Consider the following 26,342-nt stretch of genomic DNA (forward strand, 5'->3'; position numbering starts at 1 on the left):
GGATCACCAAAATCTGCAAACAGATCTCTGTATGGAGATGCTTACATGGCCTTCAAGTATAGTAACAGGATTTACTTGCCACAGACAAGTGCACATAGAGGATTCTGAAAGTAGTGGAAAAATCACAAAGAAACATGACTTTAGTATTCTGTATAAAAAAAACAGAGCCATAGAAAAAGTCTGCCCACACTATGCCAAGAACTGCTAAACACTGGGGACGTGACAGTAACTAAGCTAACAGGAGGTTCGTAAGTAGCATAAAAATGCTCAAGATTATTTCTATAAAACAAGGTTTAAAAGCAATACAGGATAATTTCCCACAACATATAGGGTTATATAGTCTTTTTTATCATCATTAGAAAGCCATATTGCTACTACTTGTATTTGCAAGAAAGCCTCCTATTTGTTTTCCTTGTGGCTGTACATTCAGGGTTGTTTTGGATTTGCTTTGGTTGCTTAGTTTATTTTAAACCTTTCCATGTCTGTCCTGAGAGGAGAGAAAAAAAAAGGGGGGGAGGGGAGGGATCCTTACCAGGAGAGAAGTGCTCCAAATACACAAGCACAGAACCATAAAACAAGTTCCTTCACTGGACAAACCCGTATCAGCAAATAATTCAATAAAAAGAAAAGGGGAAAAAAAAAAGGAAAGGATCCTTGTGATACTTTCAGCTTTACATAGGTTCCTTCACTAATTATTTCCCTATTACTGATTAATCATATCTGCTGTAGATTCCAAACCAATGCTCCACCATTTGGCCACTTATATTTGCATGTGGTTTGATGCTAAAGTAGCATAAGTGTATTCTGCAGCTTTTCTTGATTTTCTTGCTGTAGAAAATAATTTCCATGCACATGATGGTGCAGACTACTATTATTTAAAAACTGGGACTGCAAGAAATAAACTCTGCACTAAACACATACAAAAACATCATACTTTAAGAGCAAAGAGGAGGAAGACAGAACTACAGGAGTGGTAAGACAATACCCCATTTCCTCATAACTGTGATCAGCCTTAGGCATGAGATATATTACATACAACTCCAGCAGAGTTGTGTTGTATCTAGGAATATATTGTATACAAGAAAAATCTATCATGAAAAAAAAAAGTTAAAATAAAATTTGATCATCTATTCTCCCTGAAAAAGAAATCTTACGAAGCACAACAAAACTCAACTTTCACTCTTATTACTTGATTGAGTAAAACTTGCTCTTTAAAACATTTATTCAACACGCAAAATTTGGAATTATAAAAAGTGGATTACGCCTTTTTTTTTTTTATAATCAAATATTAACATTAAGCAGACTAACGTATTCACTGTCATCCTGAAGAGGGCAGTCAGAGAACATCAAAGGAATGCTATAAAATCTTAAGTAATATCTGTAGAACACTCTTCTGTTAAACCTGCTATATTAAAGTTGGACCATTTTCATTATAAAAACAAGATAAAATCACTTCATCTTGATGCTAGCATTCTTCTTAGTCTACCTTTCACTTGTGATGAAACAATATTTCTGGGAAGTTCAGATACCCCGGTTATGCCCCCACTATTTGACAAAACCCTCTTGTTCCCTTTGATCTCCATGCATTTCTTCATCTTTAAATTATGCTATTTTGATTTAATATAATAGGTAGAACACAGGTTTCAGAAAGTAACGTTTTTCCAAATGTCCTCTTGAATTTTCTGTAACAGTACAATTTTATCTTCTCACTGAACGTTCCAAAGCATTCTGCAATACACCCTCATAGCAGCTCTTGGAGGGTGTGGAGGAAGGAGACTGCAACAAGGAGGGGCAGGAATGCAAAGTTAAAGGAATACTACTGAAGAACATCCTACATTTATTATGTTAAATAAAAAAACCTGATATTCTACATCCACTAAATAAGTTCCAATGGATATGCTGATGAAGCAAAAAAAATTGCATTAAAATTTTTTTGAAGTGTTGGTTACTCGTTCTTAGATATAATAATCATAAACATTGTAAGCACTTGGCTGGAAAAAAAATCAACCTCCAATTTATATCAGTTATATCAATTCCATCACTAGTTATCTAGTGTTATCTAGTTGTCCATCACTACCATTAGTTAACATCAATTCTATCACAGTTTGTTTACATGAAGCAATGTTAATTATATAATCCATTATATAAAATACTGTAAAGACATAGGGCAGAACCATACTTGGTATGAACTCATCAGATTAACATTAGCACTGTTCTTGTTAGTTTGACAGGATTTTTTGATAGAAAAGATTTAAATGATATTGCTGCTACAGTCACCTCTTAATTTTGTCATAACATGTAGCAATATAGGAACTAGCAACACCAACAGTAATAATAACCAACTTCTAGAAAATAATGACCAGATCAAAATAAAATGCTACTACTAGAGTTTCCTAGAATATTCAACCCACTGAAAAGTAAGCTGCTAGGCAAATGGTCTATAAAATATCACACATTACACAAGAGCACTCATTAAATATTAAGTTTTATTTAAAAAGATTAATTACATTGGTGTCTATGGCAGATAATCACATTTGTATTGCTTGAGCTATATTAAATTTGATTAATTTTATTCTATTAGTCTGACATTATATTAGGGAAAACGCAAACTGAATATCGTAAAAGGAATAAAATAGACTATGGAATTATTTGTCAAAGACAGCAGTAAAAACATCAATTTTTGGCATGTTATGGATTGCAAAAAACATTTACAAATGTACAATTGGCAAAGAATGCACTACCAGGTGACCTACCAGTTCTTAACCCATCTGCTTAAGTAGAACTGTGATCAATGCTGCACTTTACTTCCAAAACAACTTTTTTTTCTTATTATTTGGAATGGTTTTCCCTAAAAGATGAGACAAACAGGCTAAATGCATATTTAAACTACTACTCAGTATCAAGATAATAAATTCAAACTGGTTATTTGCTTTTGTTTTTAGTGTGACTCGATGTCATGATGAAAAGCATGAAAGAACTTAACAAATGCATCCAGAATATACTCCAAACACTACAAAATAAGACAGAATGGACAGTAGTTGAATACTACACTATTTATGCAATCTAAATATTGATAATAACAGAAAGCAAGCTAAAATCCATGCTATTCTATTTACAGCATCCCAATAGGTCCAATTCCTATTTAACCTGGAGATAAAAGGACACTATAAGATCGTATTTTGTAGAAAGAGAATAAGGTCTCATGGTCCACACAGATAACTACTATTTTGGAAAACAAGACTCATCCATACTTCTATTGAGATACTAGAGTGCACTGGAAAAAAACAAACACAGAACTTTCAGTGGCTCCTTCCACACCTCCTGTTCCTTTTTTGTACAAAAGTTCAAAAGATAATTCCCTCTCAGTACAGTTAAGAGACATAGCCATGATTTTCTCACTACCCGCTCATGATCAACCAGCAAAAAGCTGAAAGGTAGAGGGAGGATACTGTCTTCTTATTTCTCATGACAACTCCTTGACTGTCAGAATTTTATTTTTTGCTTTTGACCTACTCTTTGATCAACTACTTGAAAACAGTTTTCTCAGATATCCTCTTGAACAGAGAAACCAATAGATTTCCTTTCTTTTCTAGATAAAAAACCTCCTCTTAGGTATATCTTACTGATGGAGTAGATGGTAATAAAAATATGTGGAACTTATTATTTTGTATATTTTGTCATTCCCTTCTGCACATTGTGAGTCAACAGTAGAAGGCGGCTATACTTAAGGGCCTTTTCTGAAAGGTACATGACATTAAGCTCAGAACTTAAAAATGCACAAACTATATGTTGAATTATAACTTACCTTTTTTATAGTCCTAAAACAAATACAAAAGAAATAGTTATTAAGGAATTGACTTGGAGCTCATGCTGCAGCATGATTTCTGCAGTAACTACAACTTAGTCCAACAGACACCATTAATCCTTTCTGACAGAACTCAGCCTTGTCACTCAAAATGCAACAAAAGAAGTCTTTAGAAAACGTATGCCACACCTGCAAAATTGAGCTGGCTCCCTCATGACCAACAGTATACACTTTTTTGTATTTGTATAAAATTATGATATAGATGATTTTATATATTTGTTATACATATCTTTACACACACACATATTTACAGATGTATACACAACTTCATCTAATAGGAGTGCTCCTTTCAATACAAGCTCTTAAAAATACAACTGTCTAGTCAACACAGGGTGAAAAAATTACGGGCTACACAAACTTCTCTCCATTCCTAGCCTTTTTTGGCTGCTTCTTCATAAACATAGCCTTTGGAAAACTGTTAGTGAAAATATTTCATTAAGATGAATACAAAACCAATCCATGTCTCCGAGTTGACAAATTGGTTGTTGCCTTTTCAGAATCATCTGTAAATTAATCTGATTTGTTATGGGCATAGAATAAATCAGAATTGAATACATGTAATTTTTAAGTTTTAAAAGTATGTATTTAAAATATTGAAAAGAGATGATGTAAAAGAATTTGAAGCAAATCAAGCAAAATTATGTAAAGAGAAAGCATTAAATACAACAATATGACATGTATTAGGAACAAAGACATAAAGCACTGGATGAATAGATAAGTTACATAAAAATTGACAAATTAAGCGAGAATCATTGATTTTTTTTTTTTCAATTGACCCTTCTCAAGCTGATGTGTAACATTATCTATTTATTTCCTGCAACGGTAAAAAATGCTTCTCATTCCATTGGGAAAAAAAGATCTTCAGTAATTTTTGCTTGAGAACATCTACAAAATATGCAATATGTGTTGATTTTAATCAAAAAGATCAGCTGCTAACTGAAAGGTTAATTTTTACACACAATAGTTTCACCCAAACTTCTGAAGTCATAAGGATTTCTTGGCATGCAGCATTTTAAGAGTAAATTCATATTATTTCCACATGCTTTCACAAACGTGTAACTTCTAAGTGATTTATGTGACTGATGTGACAATGTCGTCCTTGCTGCACACAGAAAAATCTTGGATTTTCTGAGACAAATAGGGTCATTTCTCCACATGTAGGTTCTTACTGTATGTTAAGGGTATACTTTTTCAGAAGTTATTACATAGCATAATCCCCAAAGTTTTAAGATTTGGCTATGATTACTCAGCCAAGTTTTAACCAAAATTTGGAACTTTTCTGGTGTTGAAAAGATTGGTAAAAAGATCTTTCTTCACACCTTCTAGACAATGTCCAAACAACAACACTCTTCAGCAATGGACAGACAGTATTCCTTAGTCTGGTACAAAACTTGACCACCAAACTGATTTTATATTCACTCTGATAGAGTGCCAAAGGTGATGCTAACTCCCTAGATGGAAGAAACTACATCTCCATTGTTGGTAGCACAATCATTCAAAATACTTGGAAGAATGTACAACAACATTGTAAGTAGGGGATCAACCTGACATCAAGCATTCTAAATTTAGACAAATGCAAAATCAGATACAAAAGATATAGCTTATTTTAACACAATAGGACACATTATCCCTTATGGCCTCATATGAGCAAGTCTGCAATGGCCTGCTCTAATGACAATCAGTTTTCACTGCTCTTCTGCAGAAGAGGAGCACATCTCCCACCATTGCTATCCAACCTGTTATTTCTCTTTTTTTCTTTCCTTTTTTTTTTTCATATAATGCTGTGTTATTCATGCTTAGCATTTGAGGTAGCTCTATGCAACAGCAGCACACTACATTTCTCTTTTAAAAATACTGCTCCCCTATTCTTTACAAACTGGAAATTGAGATAAAACACCAAACTGTCAAATCTATCCACCAAAGAGGGAAGACCGGGAAGACCTTTAGACCTTTTTTTTTTTGGGGGGTGGGGTGAACGTACTAATTCTTGAGACAGTTATTCAAAGACAAATATTTCAGTCTAGATACTACTTTTTATTTTAAATATAACATTGATTTTTGTATACAGCTGTTTCAAAAATATTTTGATTAGCAACAATTAACTTAAACTGTGGACAGAAGCATCCTCACAGAACATTACAGATTTAGTTAAAAATCTATTTTTTCTTTAGGCAAACTAGCTACTGAATAGCTAACAATAAAGTAATGCATGCATTTCAGTTCTGTATATCTTTTCAGTGCTCCTATCCATTAATTAGCCATTGATTCGAAAATGTCGATTATCCTAATAATGGTTTTATGTGCAGTACGATCAACCTCATTAAATTTCTTTTATTTCACATGAAAGAGAGGATCTCAACTTCACATTCATTTAAATAACCCCAACTGAAAGCAGTATGTTGATTTTTTTCTTCCTGTTATGCTTAAAGATTTCTAGTTGCTTCTATACATAAATACCTAGCCTAGCATATTACAGGATGAAGCTTATAAGGTTAAATTCCTTAAACAATATACAGTTGTAAGCAAAATTAACTTCTTAAATAGTAATATTTACGTTGTTTTCACATGCCCTACAAAAATATCTGTATATCACATAGAGAATGAATTGACTACCACCATTATAATGGCAGATATGCTGACTCCTTATGCTGAATTTACCACATCTCCTGTAGATTTATCTACTTGGAAGGAAAATAAGAAGTGATTTTAAACAATATGGTAAACTTCCAACTCTTATTTCATTTCCTAAAGTTAAACTCTGGCAATGCAAAGAAATAGTAGCAACCAAGTGCAGGAAGTGGTAAAGCAGTATTTCTTTGACTTAGCAATGCTGGACAGCTTCTGTACCTAACTTCCTCCCCTTCACAGTTCAGACGTGGAGGGTGAACTCATGGGAATGCAATTTACACACTCTTCTTCAAAACTGAGAAACTGAAACCAATAGCAAAAAATTAACCTATTAAAAAGTATAAGAAAAAACATATATAACTACAGGTTTATATCTTATGATTGTAAGCAAGTTGAAGTTTCTATTGTAAATGTTGCATTCCACTGCCCAAGAAATCCAACAAGTTACTAATATTTATCAACTAAGTATTGCTTACAGTACACCCATTTAAAACAAATAAATATTTCTTCATATAAATGTTACTTATTTCATAGTTCTATGCAGCATTCTGGTGCCTATTTAGATAAGTTTTGAATACTCTGCATAATAAGCCCACCTTTTACTAAACACAGTAATTTCTAATGCATGTTTTGGCTGAAGAAGGTTTTATTAGCTCAATTTCTGATTTAGTAATGTAATTAAGTACATAACTAGCTCTCAGTCCCTTGGCCCCATTCCCATGTCTATCATTTGTCATCTTTTGTTTAACTGCATTGAACTAGAAACTTGCAGAGAAAGATCTTGGACTTAGAAGAATACCACTACCACTCCAATATGTGTTCTAAAAGGAGCTAATGGCACATTTCAAAGTACAGTGCCAGACAGTATTCCACAGTATTTTGCCTCGTGGAAAAACTCACTTGCATGTAAGAACCATCCAAATCAGTGAAATTACAGCATAACTCACATCTGTATCAGAGCCTTAGATATCACTTAACAGGAGAAATTAGTGAAATGTCATATTATTAAATGGTAATTATTTACTTTATCACAAAACATCTTTGGAAAGATTGCAGCCGACTGATTATAGTATAAAGCAGATTTCTTAAAAAGTTTTAGTCCTAGGTGGCATACATTTGGTTCAACTGTAATAAAAAAAAATGCTGAAACTAAGAAAACTTCTAAAATTTATCATATATATTAAAAAGAAATTGAAAAGATGCTTTAACAAACACATGAGGCTGTTAAATAGTAAATATCTGCCCCAAGCAAAGAACAATCCTACCTGTATTTCACATTGATTAAAATGTTCAACTGAAAACTGTGATGAGAAAGATGGAAAAAAAATGAATTACCTGCAAACAGAGCATTGCCGCTGTGGCTGCAGAGCAGTGAACATCACTATCACAGAGTAGTTACGAGGTGGAGCCTTCACAAATCTTCGGAATTTGTCTCCATTCATGCGGATGACCGAGCGCCTTGAGCTCCACTCCATCAGCTGTTCTACCTTCTCAGCCAGAAGATTCTGTAATTGAGGACAAAGATGAGGAACATTTAAGCTTAAACTTCAAGCACTTTGTAGCTATATTCTGCCTTTGCATGCCCAGAGGGGACAACTGTATAGCACAGTTTAGTCTTGTATGTACACAAGTAGATAGTAAGTATCTTAAAATAACTCAATCTGGTCTTAAAGAGAAAGGATGCACAAAATGAAATCAGACAGCTTCTTACCTACAGCAAAGGAGTAGAGTAAGGCTGACTAAATAAGAGATATCAGTATGGCAATCATTTAACTTGCATTGAAAATTGGAAGCTTTAGATGATGCAGCATTATGCATGCATTCTATTTAATAAGAATCACAGGAAGATATTGTCAGTCAAACATTAAGATGAAAGAAAAATCTGTTACAAAGAAATAGATATAACATGCAGACTTTCTTTACAAATATGCGTATTTATGTTGAATTTATACATTAATATTTTGTATTTTGATACAGATTGCCCTGTTTTGTAAACCCAGCTAGGCACATTCCATTATAAGATCATGGTTTTAGTTGCTTTTAAGACTGAGATCACCATACTATTTGGGCTGAACTATGAGTGTATAAGAAAAAAACACATTTTGCTTGCATGCTTTTTTCTTTTCCATGGAAGTATTAAATCACATGAACGATCTAAAAGCAGGCTATGACACACATTAGCAGATGGCCCTTACATCAAATACATTCATCTAACTCATCTAACTATTCCTGTGAAAATCTATTTATACATTTTTTTTTCCAAGTGAGACTGATGTCATACACGCTCTGTAGAGAATTGTTAGTTTCTTAAAATCACCTACTTTGAGTGAGGCTGCACTGACTATGCCATAGGTGGATCACTACACCTACAACACACCAGGACCAATGCAACAATCCATCTTGTTTTAAGTTCCTCACCCAAGGACACTGTGGAAGCTGCCTATATTGAGTAATAGCAGAGGGAAAAAAACCAGCTAAGAAAACTGGAACGATACACACAGAAGCTGAGTGCTGAGGGAGGGTGAGCAGGACAGAAAAAAAGAGACAGACAGAAATAGAGAGAAAGTGAAGGGGCACCAACCAAGAGAGAAACTAAGGTCAGAAAACTGGAAGGTGTGAGACCTGTGATAAGGCTAGGATGAGTTGGTGAAAGAGGAAACCAATGAGGATCTGGGAAAAGAGAACATGGTAACAGGCGAGACAAAGAAGAACTCAAATACTGTGCAAGAACAGCTGTCCAAGGAGACAAGATAGCTTCTCTAGGATAAAAAAATAAATAAAAATAAAATAGAAGAATAACTTAATCTAGTAACATTCTGACAAATCAGTATGGCCATAATTAAGAGTCAAGATACATATATGAGGGAGGGAAGGACTAACTACAACAATAAAGGAAAATTACCGTCAGATCTTCCATCCTAAAAATTATCAGAAGATGGCTCTTACAGCTCCTTCTAAGGCACAAATGGTAATCAGAAATTTTAAGTCTAAAGGAACCTTTATCAGCATAAATCTTGAGCAGTTTTGAGACAGCTACATTTATTTGTCCCCATAAAGCCTTAAAGAAAAAAAAGATCTTTTAAATTTTCATTGCCATTGCAATATTTTAGCTGAGTTTTATAATCACAAATCCAAAGAAGAAATTACAACTTTGTTATCATGAGAATACCAATGAAGCAATTAATACTAGAAGTTTTCTTCTGCTAATAGACTTACTAGTTTTTGGTAGTTTTGCATCAATAAGATATTACAAAAGTTTTGTGTTTTTTTTTTTTTTTTAAAGCAGGATTCATAAAAAAATAAAGCCTACTCATTTGTATCCTCAGTTAGCTGTATCCAGATAAAACATTAATTTCAAAAAGATACACTGGTTTTGTATTGGGCACACCAGTACACAATGTGCAGTATACCAGAAAGAGCAAAAAGGATGTGGAAAATATTTCCAAAAGTTGGAATAACTGAAGTAAAGGATAAACCAAAAAGAACTAATAAAACAACATAACTTTTAAATTAGCACAGAAGAATGTATAATATGTTTCTTGGTAGAGAAACCACACACTTTACAGAATAGGTCTTATTCAGAGAAAAGAAATAGAAACCCATGAAGTATCATTAAGGGTATTAAAGTGAAAGCATGATCTTGACAGAAAAAAACAGGGAAGAAAAAGACAGTTGTTTATTACTGCTATATCATATTTTTCTACAAAATTATCAATGATACCAGAAGAGAACTCCCCAGAGAAGCCCCATACAGAGCTGAATTTGGAAACTTGTGTTACCCTAAGCAATGGCCTTGTGGTGTGGTGTTTTTTTTTTTTTCTCCCCTTCAGATTTAGTCATGTATGTGGTCACCTACATGTAACCATGAAGGCTCCTGTAGAGTACCATGAAGTTCACCACAATGTTCTCAACCACGTATGTCTTTTGTTCTGCTTTTTCTAAGTGCCAGGTAGAAAGTGAGCAAATAAATTAACCAAATAATTTTACTGTACTAAGTAACCAACTTCATATTCTTGAAGTATTGCTTGTCAGGTACAACTTTATCACTTGCTTCCATGGATTCTGAAAAATCTACCATTTTTTTGAATATAAAAATACCATTGAATAAACAGTGGATAATCACATAACGTTACAAAAATTCTTCTAATGGCCAGATTACCTAATCTTAGATAACTGACTGTACTTAATTATCCTACCATTTTTTAAAAAAATCACTTCTATTCCCGAAAGTCTGCTTTTGCAGAATAATGAATAGATCAGATCTTCTGGAGTTAGGTAGCTTCACAGTGATGTCTGTGCCATGTCCTATATTTTAAGGCTTTCTTGTTTATAACACTTTACAGATAGGTGAGGTCTGATACTGGTCAGTTATAAAACCTTTACACAATGAATGCTGCTCATCTCATGTAATAATGAAAGAAAAATCTAGTGTTAAATGAGTTTCCACTGTAGCTGTGCATTTTACTTTGAAGTTGAGCACCAGCGTTCAGGAAAGATGGCAGATTTCAACACTACAACTGTTTTCAACTTTGAATCAAAAAAGGCACCTACTGTCAATATAGTCAGAAATCGACCAGTCTATTAAAAGAGAAAAAAATGTATATTTTAAATGCTGAAGCTAGCAGACTGGACTTTGAGATTTCATAATCCAGAATGTATATTTGATATTTTTGTAAGAAAATAAACAGTTTTTAAAATAAGACTGCATAAAAACAAAGAGAAAAAAAAGATTGTTGACTACAAGTATGACTATAAGCTATATCTCCAGTCAAATTTTTTCTCTTGCATAAAAGAACAGCATTGGAAAACTAAGGGAAAAAAAGTTAATTAATACCCAGGAAAGCATTGTTAAAAAAGAAAATTAACATGACCCTAAATTATTCTTGCAACGTACATTACTGAAACTAAAGATATCCTTCAGCATTTTTCTTCCACTGGTTATCATCCAGCTATGCAGAAACTATCACCAAAGTGAATCACCTTTAAGATGCCAGATTTTTGTTAAAGTGTTACTGACACACCTCTTTCCACTTTGCAAACTTTTCTGTTTGCCACAATCCTCCATCTCTCCAAATCCCCAAATAAGAGAAGGTGGCTAAATCTGACACACTAGGCAAAAAACTGCATGTGATGACAGAGATACTCGAATGATTGCTGCTCACGTCCAGAAAAATCACAATCATCTCATTTTTGCTCTATGCTGCTAGTTTTCTGCTCCTTTCCAGTTCATAGAAGACCCTGCATTTGTTTAAACATTTATTTAAAGAGATCCTCTGAACACTCACTAGTTAATTTACCAGCTTTCTGCTGAAAACTCAAAGGGACTTTGTTGTTGTTGTTGTTACATAAGCATAAATCTGAGGAAGCAAAATTCCTCTTTTAAGAAAAACCTTGGAATGTCGTTGGTGCAAACAGCTATGGAAAACATTTAAATCAATCGGTGAAAAGGCAGCCATGTATCATTTATTTTCATTAGCTGATGCTCCAACTAGAATAAAGGAAAATGTAAGATCTACGTGTGTAAACAACACGAACATTAAGAATTGTAAAACACAACAGTAACACTGCTTGCTCTTCCTACAGTGTTTTGTAACAAATGCAAATATACAGCACATTTTTTTTCAAAACTAAACCATAAAAACATAACTGAGAAAATCAGAATCCAGGAATTTTCTGAGGCAATAAATAAAGCAGTTCAGGGATTTCTCCATGAAGAGATGACCTATGAAAATCATTTTTGTTGCTGGAGTAGGAGCAGAGCAATTAATGTTCTGGCCTCAATCCTGTTAAGCAGATGAGCAGTCCCTACTGAAGTCAGGTGCTCAGGAGAGCAATTCTAAATAATTCTGCTTTTGTTACTATGGCTAGCAAAAGATTTTTCCACGTGAAGTTACCCACATCACTGAATCAAGAACAAAGCAAAAGAATAAAGTTAAAGTTCATCTATTATAGATCTCGGTTTCCAGTGATGTGATGAAACAACTATGCCACCTGTCAGAAGTGTAGGCAAACTGTGACAAGCTATGAAAAAGATGATGCTGGCAGGCCTGGCTTCTGGCATCTGCACCTGGTTAGAAGCCTTCCACAAAGCAATTCCCAGTTAGGGATTGCTTCCCAGTGATCCCCTGTATCTCTTCCTTGCTTCTTAACCCAGTAGAGCTTGGCATTTACAAGCCTTCCTTTTTGTACTCTGCCACTAGCAGCTTAGCAACTCAAAACATGGCTTTATTTATCTATTCACCAAAGACACAATGACTACAAGACAAAGGATAAACAACAACCACCACCCTGTATACACGTTTCCCCTCACTTGACTGCTAATCTTCCTTGACCAGATTTTGTAAATTTCTCTTGGACCAAATAAAACCACGCATGGCTGGGGAAGAAAGAAACAAACAAACAAAAAACACAGATTTTCCCAATTGCAGCTTGCCCTGGCTGCCCAATGGATGTGATACATTCTCAAGACAAACCTCTTATTTTTAAGACAAAATATGTACAGTCTTAAATCTCTTTTAATTCAGATCTGTTTATCTTGGCAACAGCTGATTTGGGAAATACAATGTATCACAGTAATATGGCAGGAGTATGGCAAAGAGTAGTTTCTCCCTGATTCTTACAAGAGTTCTGTCAGAGCATCTTTAACATTTTGTTTGAGTTTACATTACAGGAAACGTATTTTGAGTTGAGTTTCTACTTTAAACCTCTTTTGATTTACCTTGCCTTCGGTTAGAACATCACCACACAGGTAACTTACAACAAATGGCCATTAAAAAAGTGAAGTCCCAAAGATCCTACTAAATGCTTCAGTTTCCAAATTAGCCCTCATTCATTTGAAACTTACTGGGTCTACCAACCGGCCTCCTTCACGTTTCAGAAGAGGCTTTAGGTATGAGAAAAAGAGGATGCCCCCTTGAATACAACTAGACTTGTGAACACACAAGACCTTAACTCTGGAAAGGTAGGGCCAAGGTCTGTAAGAGGAGATACCAGTATTAAGAAAGTCCTCAAAAATTCCTAAGAATTAGATGAAGACTCTAATAGTGAGACTGAGGAACCATTTATTAGCAAGCCATGCCCCATTTCCTGATGAAAAATTCAAATGCAGCCTAGTAGCTCAAATCTCACAGTTTCAGTAGGGAAAAAAAAAAGTATCTTATAAATTAATGGTGTTACACTAACATTGCTACAGGAGATAAACTAACTATTTTAAAGGATTTATTAAATTACAACTTTGCTAATCAAAAAATTGAGGTGGCTTGATTGTCGTTTCTTAAACGTATACCTTACCAAAAAGAGCTAATGTAGACTGAAAGACTGCTTGAAGCATGAGTTTCTCTAAATATTCATTATGATTTCTTTCTTTTCTGTAAGAGGCAAGTCTAAACTAGAGCTTATATGGCTTATGGACTTAAAGTTACTTTAAAAAAAAATTCTTTGATCTGTCTATATCTTCACTCTTCTCTAGCACTTCCATGACCCTGGAGAACTATTAAAGCATATTTCATGTTTTGTAAAAAGTTAATTCCTCTTGGAAAAAACAGACCTGCAGCATCAGTAGCTTTACATAAAATATTATTTATTGTTTTGAACTTGTCTATAAACAGGAATAGAAATTGTGGGTCATGTCAAATTTACACTTTGTTAAATGCAATTTCTTCATAAACAACACAAGAAAATAGCTTTAACGGGGACCTTTAGGATTAAAGGTACCTGATCTTCCATGAAGGAAAATGCTTTTCTTCAGCAGAAATTAGCAACATTTACATCAAATTCTGAAGGCATCAGAAGCACTGTACAATCTTCTACAGGTCATAATCTAATTCCTTGTTGAGAAAGTTTTTATCTGTACTAAAATGTTTTCTTCCCTTGTCCTCCTCTATCCTCTGCAGCTTTCCAAGATCTTTCAAAGCTAATTTTATTTTTGTGCCTTTTAAAAATAAATTCTTTGTTAATAGAAAGATTACTAACTAGTAATGTACAAAGAAATTTTTAAAGATGGTAATTTGTCTGAAAGGGAAAATTTTATTTACGAAAAGCCATTGCCTAAAAATAATTGAGAAGCCATGTAAACTGGCACAGTATGACTGACTCAATATTATGCTCCACTGACTCGAAGTTGATATAGCTGTGACAGTTTAAACAGGATTTGCTTCTTGGAATTTCATCTTTTCATCATGATTTTTAAACAGATGCTTTAAGTTAGTTCTATGCACAATTATTATTTCACAGAAGATGGAAAAGTAAACTGCCCTTTTAAGGTCCTATCTGGACCTAACAAGTCAGAACTAAAAGTAGCAAGATTTTTTAATTAATATTATTTTAGCCCACAAGATGCACTATTAACAATTAAAGAAAAGTTTTGTTGATTTCCTATTACACAGAGCTGTCAATTTCTGATCACTATACAAAAATAAAATTACATTAACACATATTTTTCGCATTAGAAAATTCAGGCTATAAATTAACCTAGATAATGGTTTACATGGATCTATTTGATTCAGAGGATTTCAAAGTGATCCTTAATTTCCATGGATCCATAATTGATTATTGCTTTCAAATTATAAGAAATTCGTTCTTTTTAATAAATATTTTTCAGCACATTCATAACATGTCACAATTTTTAATATAACTATTTATAAAGTTCACCTAGTATAAAATTAAGTCTGTATAGTCAACAGTATTAAGTAGAGAGTAGGACTCTAGTACTGTAAACAAGCACATATCCCTATTGTACTGTGTTAAACACTGCATTAATCTCTTAAGAGTTTATAGAAATAGGCCTAGGTAACATGGCTTGTACAGTATTAACAATAGACTTTTCCCCCTTTTTTTCCCCTACAGATCATAAAAGTTATTAAAAACATGAAAGGAAGTCATGGGGAGCAGCCTTTTCTCAGATAACTACTGACTAGAGGGAATGGCCTGAAGTTGTGCCAGAGGAGGTTGAGGTTGAAAATGAGGAGACATTTCTTCTCAGAAAGAGCATTCAAGCATTGGAACGGGGGTTGCCCAGGGAAGTGGTGGAGTCACCGTCCCCCCTGGGGTTGTTTAAGGACAAATTGGATGTGGTGCTTAGGGACATGGTTTAGTGGGTGACATTGGTGGTAGGGGGATGGTTGGACCAGATGATCTTGTAGTTTTTTTCCAACCTTAATGATTCTATGAAGACAAATATAAGGAGGATGAATTACAAGTTATAGAAAAGATACTAGAAGGAAAAATTCTGCTAAACCTCAAAGTATATTTTGTTTAGGTCACCTTTACACTGAAAAGATATTACTCTTGGGAAAACTTAATATAGGACAACCAGGAAGATTCCAAGACTACATGTTATATAGGAAGACTTAAGAAGTTCAATTTATTCTCACTGGAAAACATTCCAGAGTGACCTAGCAAAAATATTGCAAAAGCTTTTAATTATAAGATGGGAAAAAAGCCTTTCCAAAATATTAAAATGATACAAGAAGTTAAAAACTAACGTTACTGAATAAGAAGCAAATCATAGAACATTTTTAGTTGGAGGGAACCCACAAGGATCACTGAGTCCAACTCCTGGCTCCACACAGGACCATCCAAAAATCAGACCATGTGTCTGAGAGCATTGTCCAAACACTTCTTGAAGTCCAGCAGGCTCGGTGCCATGACCACTTTCCTGAGGAGCCTGTTCCAGTGCTCAACCATCATTGCAGTGAAGAACCTTTTCCTAACATCCAGCCTGAACCTCTTCTATCGCAGCTTCATGCCATTCCCTTGGGTCAAAATTGAAATATCTGTGCAGAGTTACAATTACTAGGCTAAGCATCTTATAAATGCCTATGCTTTTTCATTATTTAGAATCACAGACTCTTCAGATTCCTGATAACTGGATATGACCATACCTTTTGGTTAGTAAACTTATGATTTTTAAGCAGATACTTTTAAATCAGTTCTATGCCCAGCTATTATTTCACAAATAAAAACTTTGTTTGCCCAGGAACATACCTCATAGCTACAGATCATCAAGACATGCTGTGGCATTAATACACTCATTCAGTCTGTCATTTCTGAATACTTTGAGTTTTAGCTAAGACTGCATACTTAGCTAAGACAGTCCTTTAAGCTAGTTTCTATTAGTATTTCCATTCTGAGTTTCAGGAATTCTTCCACACATCCAAGACCTTTTATGAAGTTCAGTTTGCTGTAATACTTATCTCATAGCACTCAGCAGCCTGGCTGAATGTACAGTAGAGAATTATGAAGTAACAACTGGAAGCCATTCAACAACTGTTACATAATATGTGTACCTCTCTTGCTAGAAATATTAACTTCTCCGGCTCACTATTAACACTGCTTTTTTTTTTATTTAAAAAAAGAAACTTTTGATCCCACTCTTTTCCCTTCACTTTTTTTCTTCCAACATTTGCTGTAATCAGCACCTTATTTAAACTATCCAGATCATTTAAAGAAATGGCATTTGTGCACTAAAAGCAAAGTCTCAATAGTATAGAAACTAGACACAAGCCATTTCTCTTTTATTCCCCTCAATGACAACAATGGCAATAACACACAGGTAAACCATTTCAGAAAATTAAAGTTGCTTTTCATTTGGTGAAATGTCTTCAGTAAATCACCATTTGAAAGGGGACAAAAACTGAAAAAGCAACAAGAGTTCAGGGTATTACTGGATGCTAAGACACACAAAAAAAGAATTAGCTTGGACAACTCAGGCAAAACACTGTGAAGACAAAAGAATATACGTATGCCCATATGGGAATATGCCTTAAGACTCAATCTTAGAGAACAGTATATATAAAGTGTAACTTATTCTCTCTCTGAAAAATTAAAGAACTTAAATTGCAGCCAGATCTTTTCTATCTAGGAATACTAGAGAGACATTTTACAAAGCCATTCATAGCTGAGCTCTCTTCACTGTGGAATAACCACAGAGACTAGCCCCTCAAAGCTGTGAAGTACTGTGCTACCCAGTAATAAACCCAGATAATAAAACCTTGGGTAAATGTTAAAAAGGCAGTTTCTTCCTCATCAATTTTCTAAGTTATTTCAAACATCAGGTTAAAATGAAGATGCTGTAGGTTCTATTTTCAATCACTAGATGCACAGAAAAGGTTATGAACAACTGATGCAATAAGTTTTACTTTAAAAAGAAGCTTATAATAAACAGCTAGCTATGGGAAAAGCACTAAGACTTTATAGCAAACTAGATTCTAACAGAAGAATGGTAAGGGACAGGAGCACATCCTATTAAAAGAAAGGATGCAAATTAATTTAACTTCAACAATCATTTAAAATTTTAAATGCCAAGTGAATACAATACAAATCAAAGATGCCTTGGTTCCATAAATGAGCATAAACATACTAGAATAAAAAGGAATGAAAGGGCAGAAATGAAATTGTTGTAAGAGCACTTAAGCACTGCTTAGTAATCAGAAATATAACTGCTTGAACAAGAAAACAATGACAGCTCAATCAAACATGCCGTAATAACGCTGACAGAATCCCCTTAAGAATAATGAATGTAAGATTTTATTTTTTTCCCAATTGCTCCAACAAGGAGCATAACAGTACATTACCTTATTTTGTTATTATATAATGGACAGTTAAAATGAGGGTATAGAATACTAAAGAACATAAAAGACATTTAGATGAGGCTAAGTGACCTTTAACTAAATCAATACATCAGCAGAGTTCTTACAAAGACGTTATTCCACGCAAGCACAGAAAGACCACTTAAGCTGATCTAGAGGCCACACAAAGTATCTGACCGAAAAATATTCTGGGTATGAGCACAATCTGGATACCTCACCTCTCCAGACTTAGAACAGAGAGAGGTCACAGGTTTGCCTTTTTGTTTTTTTACCAAAAAGAGTCTCAAGTACCTATTTTCTAGTGGCATGTTTACAATTACGCCCCCCCCCCCCAAAAAAAAAAAAAAGAAAAAAGAAAAAAAGAAAGGTTACCTTAGGTTACCTTGCTGATTAGCACACAGGGAAAGTAAGCAATAGAGTTAGATCTCTCATCTGCTTCTTCACAACACACTGTGAATAGTAAGCGAATTAAAAGACTAATTGCAGAGCAAAGATGTAGTGACAAGCAATAAACAATTTCTATCTTGTGACAAGCACATTAGACACTTTCTGAAGTAGGATATCTAGCTATGCAAAAACTAGTCTATGTAAAACATAAGTGTCAAAGCTGTTAATCAAAAAATCGCAATCAATATTGTTATCAATCTTTAGATTAGTATCATTACTAAAGACAAACATCTTCTAAATACCTACCACCGATACCAAACTGAATTTCTTCCTTAAAATTCTAGATGCCAAAAACATCAAAAGAACATGAACGTTTCTCAATTTGAGTAGTGTCATAAATTATAAAAGTCCAAATTGCACAGCTAGCATAACTAGTCAGGTACTGAGATCATTAAAATGGGAATGCGTTAGAATATGGTCTACCAAAACACAATTTGACAAAGGCTTCAGTACACTGGCATATGACCAAATGGCTTATTTTTGGCTTTGGTGACTCTCTCATTCTCTAAGAAATCTAGTATTATGTATTTGGATTTTTGCCCAAATCTTTTGTTACAGCAACACAATTATCCGAAGTTACTACAAATTAGTAGAATTACTTTGAATATATTTGTAATATAATATTGTTTAGAGACTGATTTCTAGGCAGACTCTAAAACTTTCCTAGCAAGTTTGTCTAATCACAAATTGAATGCCATCTTATTTCCATTCTTCTACTATTGATAAGTAAGCAAAGATGTGAGACAACCTCAGGCTCAGAAAACCTAGAAGCTACACACTTCTGTAAGAAAGAGGTCATATCTAATGAAATACATTCTATAGATGTCTTTTTCTTACCATCTCTTTCTGAGCATTTCTACTGGCTGCTTGTCAGGGTAGGATACTGTCCCAGGGCTTACGCCAGGAGTCTGGCTAGCGCAGTATTTGCTGCATTGGAAATTTCTATGCTGTCTGGTATTTCAAACACCAAAACAAGATATTTTCAGTTTAGACTCCACTTCTGCTAACCTGCAATACAGATTTACATACGCACACGCCCGTAACTGAACAGAAAAATTGTAAGGGTATACTTTCTATTTCAAAGCTATTAATCTATTAACTTTAGTAATTCCTGTTGCTCTGCAGATATTCTGAATATACTTTTAAACATGGATGGCCTGGGAAGAAACTTCTTAACGAAAATGATGGCACATCACTTGGGAATTGAATCACTGCATAAACTAACGACTTTAAGTCTGTAATTGACTTATTTTTAGACAGTGCCATCTCCAAAATTATACATTTAAGTACCTGATAATACAGTATTCCCACAGTGTTGTTTTGGAAATAAGAACTTTGGTTATTAAAAGCAGAAATAAATGTCTTCTGTGAACTACTGTGATTTTATTTATATATATACACACTTTTAAAGCCATTAGATGTTGGTACCCTAATTAATATATGCACTGTAACCATCATTTGCTTTTCAAATTCAGACAGAAAAAGATGCTTATGGTATAGAGGGTTTCAGAACACATGAATAGTAAGTGCATCCTACCACACTGAGTTGTATGAGCATTTGAAGACTTAACAAAAGACTACTAGTTCAGTGATGAACTAATAGAACTAACGAATCCAGTCCTATGTATTTGTGCCTTGAGCTTACATTCTGGTGTCTCGTAAGATACCAGCATCAGTCACAGATTTTTCTTGTAATGAAAATACAACATTTTTTGCTCAAGAATTCTCAGGTATTTATTAATGCTGGAGTTGAAACTGTCCAAGTATGGAGGCTTAAGAAGAGATAGACATGCAGAGATTGTTTTGTTCTTGAAATCAAGGACAAAATTTGTTTTGTAACATATGACTGCATATCCAATTTGAACCTGTGTTTAAAGAAATGTATAAGTTCTTACTAATATTATCTGTTCTCTTCATCTTCATGTTTCACCCATAAACTTACATACCCATAGGATTAAACACCTCCAGTGTACCTCTCATGGAAAGAAATAAATATTACTTATAAAAGCAAACCTCTTCTCACTGCACAAGAAATGATAGCTATTAAATATGCTAAGTCTAGAGTTACCAGGGCTAAAAATAACTGCTGATCTCCCCACCTCACCCAGACACTAGAAACTTTTTTGTGAAAGAGGAAAATTCCTATTTCAAGACCTAAGCAAGTCAAGAAACACCAAGCTTCAGTTCCAGAACTGACTCAGTAGACTGCTGGTTATTCTGCTTCTGAATTTGAGGAAAACACAAGAACCCTTGTGCATTTGGAGTGCAGGTTGTTTAATGACAGAGAAGTAAGGGAAATAAAGTATTTGGCAGTTTGTTTTTAGTGGTGGAATTTAAGGACTTCATTGATTAAAAAAATGAAAAAATAAAAGTAGAGAAGAGGCATGGCTGTAAAAGCTGTACATGCCACAGACCTATCCTAGAAATTAGCCTTTAGAACAGTTAGAACGATAATTTTGTGAAGCACTTTCACTATTTTTTTTTCTAGCTGTAGAACAGCCATTTCTGCCCCTGATTATCTGCAGGCACCCTGATCCGCTCTTGAGTCCTGCAAGGATATAACAGAGGTTGTACCAGGTCATGCTAAACATCAGCCTAGTCCCCATCCAACTGCAGACACCTACAAAACACTGCAGGAACTGACCAAACGTGTTATATATCCTACTACATATTCAGTATCTCAGGGACATATGGAAATAGAAAATGCTATCTTTGTAATTAAGATAACTCCACAAGGATAAACAATGAAAATTACTGAAGCCAAAGACTGCATTATCTTCAAAGAACGCATCTATACATATACAAATAAAATTTATGCAGCTTCTTGTCTCTTCTTGGTTAGCAGCTAAGAGAAAAGATACACTGCAGCTAACTTGACTTAGATTTAAATTTCCTTCTTTTGAAATCTGCATTCTGTAAGGTCAATATTAACACACTAGTTAACCACTCTACCTTCTAGCACCCATTCACCTTTCAATTCCCATCCATCAGTGTAGAAAAAAACAAGGCACCTACGATACCTTGTTTTATAAATCAAGGAATCCTCAGAAACCTGCAAAAACAGCTTCCATGCAAAAGGTTTGCCTTTATGACTGAGAAGGTATAAAGCACTGCACTTCTCCCACGTGATCCTACAGAAAGGCACTGTACCACTTTCCCCAACAAATGCTATGCCATTTGCCATGATAATGAAACAGCAAAGTTAGCTACACCAATAGCTCCAAAAAGTAAGTGAAAATACACCACTTTACAGTTATAACAGAAGAGATGTTGCTATTATTTTTACGATAGCACAAAGGTCCAAGCTAGAACACTCACACCTTCCTATTGGAAGGATAAACCATAAAACCTGGTGAAGCAAGTGACCGCTGATAACCAGAGAGCAGAGTTCTGAGCTCTTCATTTGCCAATTTAACATTACAAACTCCTTTACAAAGAGGACCTAAAAGGCGAGTTAACTAACTAGTCAAAGACCAAGTGCGGGAAAAAAAAATGTCATAAACTTTCTCTAGTTTAGGGAGCAGGAGGAGTGTAAGAGGGTAATGCTTTTGACAGATTAACAATAATTGATATTGAGAGGAAGGTCAGAGTCCTAAAAACAAAGGTAAGATCTGAAATAAATACAAAGCTCATCAATAAGTTTAGCACAAAAATTGGTGAATATTCACTGACTACGCAAGTACATCAACCAAATCACCTCAATACAAGGAAAAATGCCAGTCAGGAACATTCATTTCACATTGGTTACATACCTTTGAACATAATCAGTTAGGGAGATTTTCATCATTGGAAGCAGCTGAAACTTGTTATAGTGTTAAAAACATGTCAAAGAAAAAGGAAAGATAACACTGACTAGCTCCTTCCAATTCTAACCTGGCACAATTTATATCTCATGCTATATGAGGGCCTCATTTCATGACCTGGATGCTAACAAATCTCTCTTCTACAAAACGAACTATGAAAAATTTCCTCCTCGCTTTTAGTATGAGGGGGAAAATGAAAAAAATGAGTAACAGCATTATGTATGTGCACATCCCTAAATAAAATCTGCAAAATTATACCATAATTTACAAATATATTCCAAATATACATTTTTTTTTTTTACTCTATACTTAAAGGTAACAATTAGGGGTGGGGGGGACCGCTTTGCTCTAACAAGCCTAGAGATGAAACAAATCTGAACTTAAGTCCTGTTGCTTAAGAAATTCACAACCGACACTTCAACTCCTTCCTATATTTTCACTGAACTAATACATCAGTGACCACAGGGAGGAGAAAAGCATCACAAAAAATTAGATACAATTACTGTCCTAATCCCTATAGACATAAAGACTAAGAACATACTTTATCTCCATTTGACAGAACCGTACCCTTTAACGAGAACACCACATGATTTGTTGTAAACTTTTAGGTCTGAATCACATTTAAAAATAAGCATGAGAGGCATTATTTTCCAATTTACTATCCTGGTACATAAGTACTTATCTCCCACTCCAAGAATTTAGTTCAGCTGAATTGAATTTGCTCTGCAGAACAATATAGTTCCAATAAGGAAATCATTTTTATAATGCATAAGATGTATATAGCAAACAATAAATATAAAAATTAACATTCTGCATTATACATACACAGTTACATATGCAGACTGAAACTGTAGAATATTAGTCATCTATACAAAAATGACTAATACAGAGTTTCCTTATAGACACAATCTAAGTAACACTGACTAGACTGAAATCATCTGACTGCTCAGCTGAGACACTGTTAGCTTGGCCCATTGGGTTTGGCCAAATATCCAATAACGTAGCATTTTGTGGTACAAGGTAAGAAGAGACATCTAATATTTTTCTGAAAATACTTTTGCCAGAAATTATGCAAACATATGGTTCAAACAACAAGCAAGTGTACAGAAGCCCACATATCTGAACATCCCATAAAATGCGACACACAGGGCAGGTGGGCTATATGGCTTTTTTTTTTTTTTAAACCAGCTCTTAAAAAAAAAAGTAACCTGTAGTGTGACTAAGTCACTTTGCATATACACAGCTCTGCCTTCAGGATAAATTATCAGGATCTGTAATGCTAAAATAAACCTTCTTATGTATACAAAAACAAACAGCCTGTTTGAGCACATCATAACATTTCCACTTAAAAAATACAGTTAACACAAGTGGTAAATTTACCTTTCTGCTACTTGTAAATGGCATTTAAACAGACTGTCAGGGGGAAGAAAAAGATGCACATAAGGCAACCTTTAGACAATTAAAATTTTAAATTTCAACCAATATGAGAGATTTCAGGAAAAGGTATATTTTCAAAACATTCCCACCAAAAGATTGATATCAGAGCCAATGCTTTTACAAAAGCTGAAGGTTGTGCTGGTGAGAGCCCAGCTCAATTGTAACAACCATTTTGAGCAAGCTCAATTACCTGTTATATTACCTCACAGTCCATACTAGATTTAACAGGTCCTTTCTCTCTTTTCCATTACACACAGACATGAAATTATCCCCCTCTCCCATGGAAATGAACGAGAAGACAGACAAAAGAACTGTCTTTGAGCTTACTGCCAGCAGAGCTGGTTACTGGAGTTGCACAGAGAACATTCAAAAGTTTCAGAAAACCATGGGATTTATTTTTCTAGGAAGAGGAGATCCAGAAGATTTTCAGATGATATTCTGAAAATAACACGGGATCTATGATAATGGAGGAAGGAGAGAAGCAGATTGGGAAAACAGCCAAGAAACTATAAGCACAAAGGATGCGAGCTTCTGCCATGCCCACAGTACATGGATGAAGAGTATATTTAAATCTGTGCTGGAAAGCTTAAAGAAACAAGAAGCTAGGTTCAAGACCTTACACATCTCCCCAAAAATACATAGCTGAATCCATGTATTCAACTCACTACTAATCACACCTTTCGAACTGTAGAACAATACACTTCTTTTTTAGTATTGCAATGATAAAAATTTTATAGACTTAGGTTGTTCAGAGCACAGGCATAGTATCATAGTTTTTATTTTATGTTGATTATTATCAGTAACAAGAATATTGAAATAATAATTCCTTGCACAAAATAATTGAGAGTTCTATAAAAACTTAGTCAAGGAGCAGAAAACAATTGCAGAAGGTAGAAGGTAGACAAGCACAGAACAAAAAGAGCTTTAGTCCTAACAATGTAGACGCCATGAAGGAAGGAAGATGTAACAGATCTCCTTTGCTTGTTTACATGTGTCTGTGCACAAGGTACAGGAGATCAGTGAAAATAGAGGTGAATGTGATCTACTGTTTCACCATATCTATTGTCTAATCACTGTTAAGGTTTTGGAAATATGACAGAGAAAGCAGAAGCATCTTTAGGATGGAAAGAACATGAGTTTTTACAATGTTTTAAAGAATAGGAGTCTTTAAATTGCTTTCTGAGATGCTGCTTCAATAGGAAGATATTAATAAAGTTTTGGATTTTTTTGATTAAGTTAAACAGATGGACAACAAAGACACTGCAGGATAATGAAGACTAGGAAGTTGGCAAAAAAAATCTGCTTGTGCACAGAACAGTTAAATGAAATATGTTCTGAAGCGTTTGTTTACTACCAATAGTTGCAGAAGTAAATGGCGTGTCATTTGTCACAAATATTGAAGGACCAGGGCTGGAATACAAACAGAAGGCAGATGGGGTAAGTAAAATGCTGTAATTTTTGTAAGTTTTCAGAGCAGGCATTGCTTTAATATTCATTAACTGTAGAGACCCTTTATTTTATCCCTGAAGCCCTAATTATTGTGAACCCACACTGTCATCTACATTTTTTGCAAGACTGCATCCTCTCCCTTTTTAGAAAACTTAATTAAATCTTTAATAAGCCAGTATAAATGTAAAGGATGTGGAACACAAAATATCACCTTATGCATATTTATTAAATTTCTGCAAACCCTAAAGCATTTCTCCCCAAATTAATGGTATGGAAAAAATTGATTTCAGTTTACCTGCCAAATTATTTTCTTTTAATAATTCCATCTGTTAGCTGTCATGACAGGGACCTTACTACTAAATACTGTCTGGATGTAGTCTCCAGGACTTGGTATCATCCCCAAAGCTTAATATCAGCCTAAACCACAGCTGATCATTTCCTCAGGTAATTGATTAAAATAATGTTGTTCTAATCATTGTGTGAAATTAAGTGTGAAATCTACCCATCCTCACCAAGCGGATGGTTTTGTTTTCATCTTCTTGCTCAGGTGCTAGCGTACAAAGTAGTCTGTAAGATCTGTAAGATCATCAAGGAAGTTAGCAATGACATTCAACTGGTGTTACCACCACTCAAGATATAAGATCTCATGTTCAAACTTGTGATAGTATAATTGCAATTTCTAAAAGTACTTAATCCAGTACATTTACTTCAGATAATTTGTTAGACCTCTTTTGGCAAACAAAGATGGTAAGACAGATATCACATATCAATGAACTGAATACTGATGGTTGCATATATGCAAGCAATCTTGTCCCAAACAGCAAATGCTACTTTCACACAATACTAGCATATTCAAGTTGTCCAGGAGACAAAGGAGGAAGGAGGAGCCGAGAAGACAATTTTTACATGTTTAAAAAAGAAAAGTGGACAGCTACACTTTTGGGGGGGGGGAGAAATTATATTAACTTAAAAAAAACACACCTTGATTCCAGGTGACGTTTGTGATGAAAAACATATAAATGAATTGATTGGACATCAGTGCACTGTTGATTTCCTCGAGTTGTAGAAAATTCAACAGCTATGAAAGCATGACTTCAGTTATTCATCTGCTCTGACTGAGATCTA

At 34.5% G+C, this 26,342-nt stretch overlaps 1 protein-coding gene across 3 annotated transcripts in view; it reads right to left on the reverse strand.

Annotated features, from left to right (window-relative positions):
- The window catches only part of TUSC3 (tumor suppressor candidate 3), a 124,231-nt gene that overhangs the window by 72,258 nt on the left and 25,631 nt on the right, over positions 1-26,342 (reverse strand). For all 3 annotated transcript variants that reach the window (XM_066996269.1, XM_066996270.1, XM_066996268.1), the window contains exon 2: positions 7,829-7,998. In XM_066996269.1, coding sequence (XP_066852370.1) covers positions 7,829-7,998 — 170 coding nt within the window. The remainder of the gene's footprint in view (positions 1-7,828; positions 7,999-26,342) is intronic.

Source organism: Anser cygnoides, chromosome 4 (genome assembly GCF_040182565.1).
Source record: "Anser cygnoides isolate HZ-2024a breed goose chromosome 4, Taihu_goose_T2T_genome, whole genome shotgun sequence".
In the NCBI taxonomy this organism is placed as follows: Eukaryota; Metazoa; Chordata; class Aves; order Anseriformes; family Anatidae; genus Anser; species Anser cygnoides.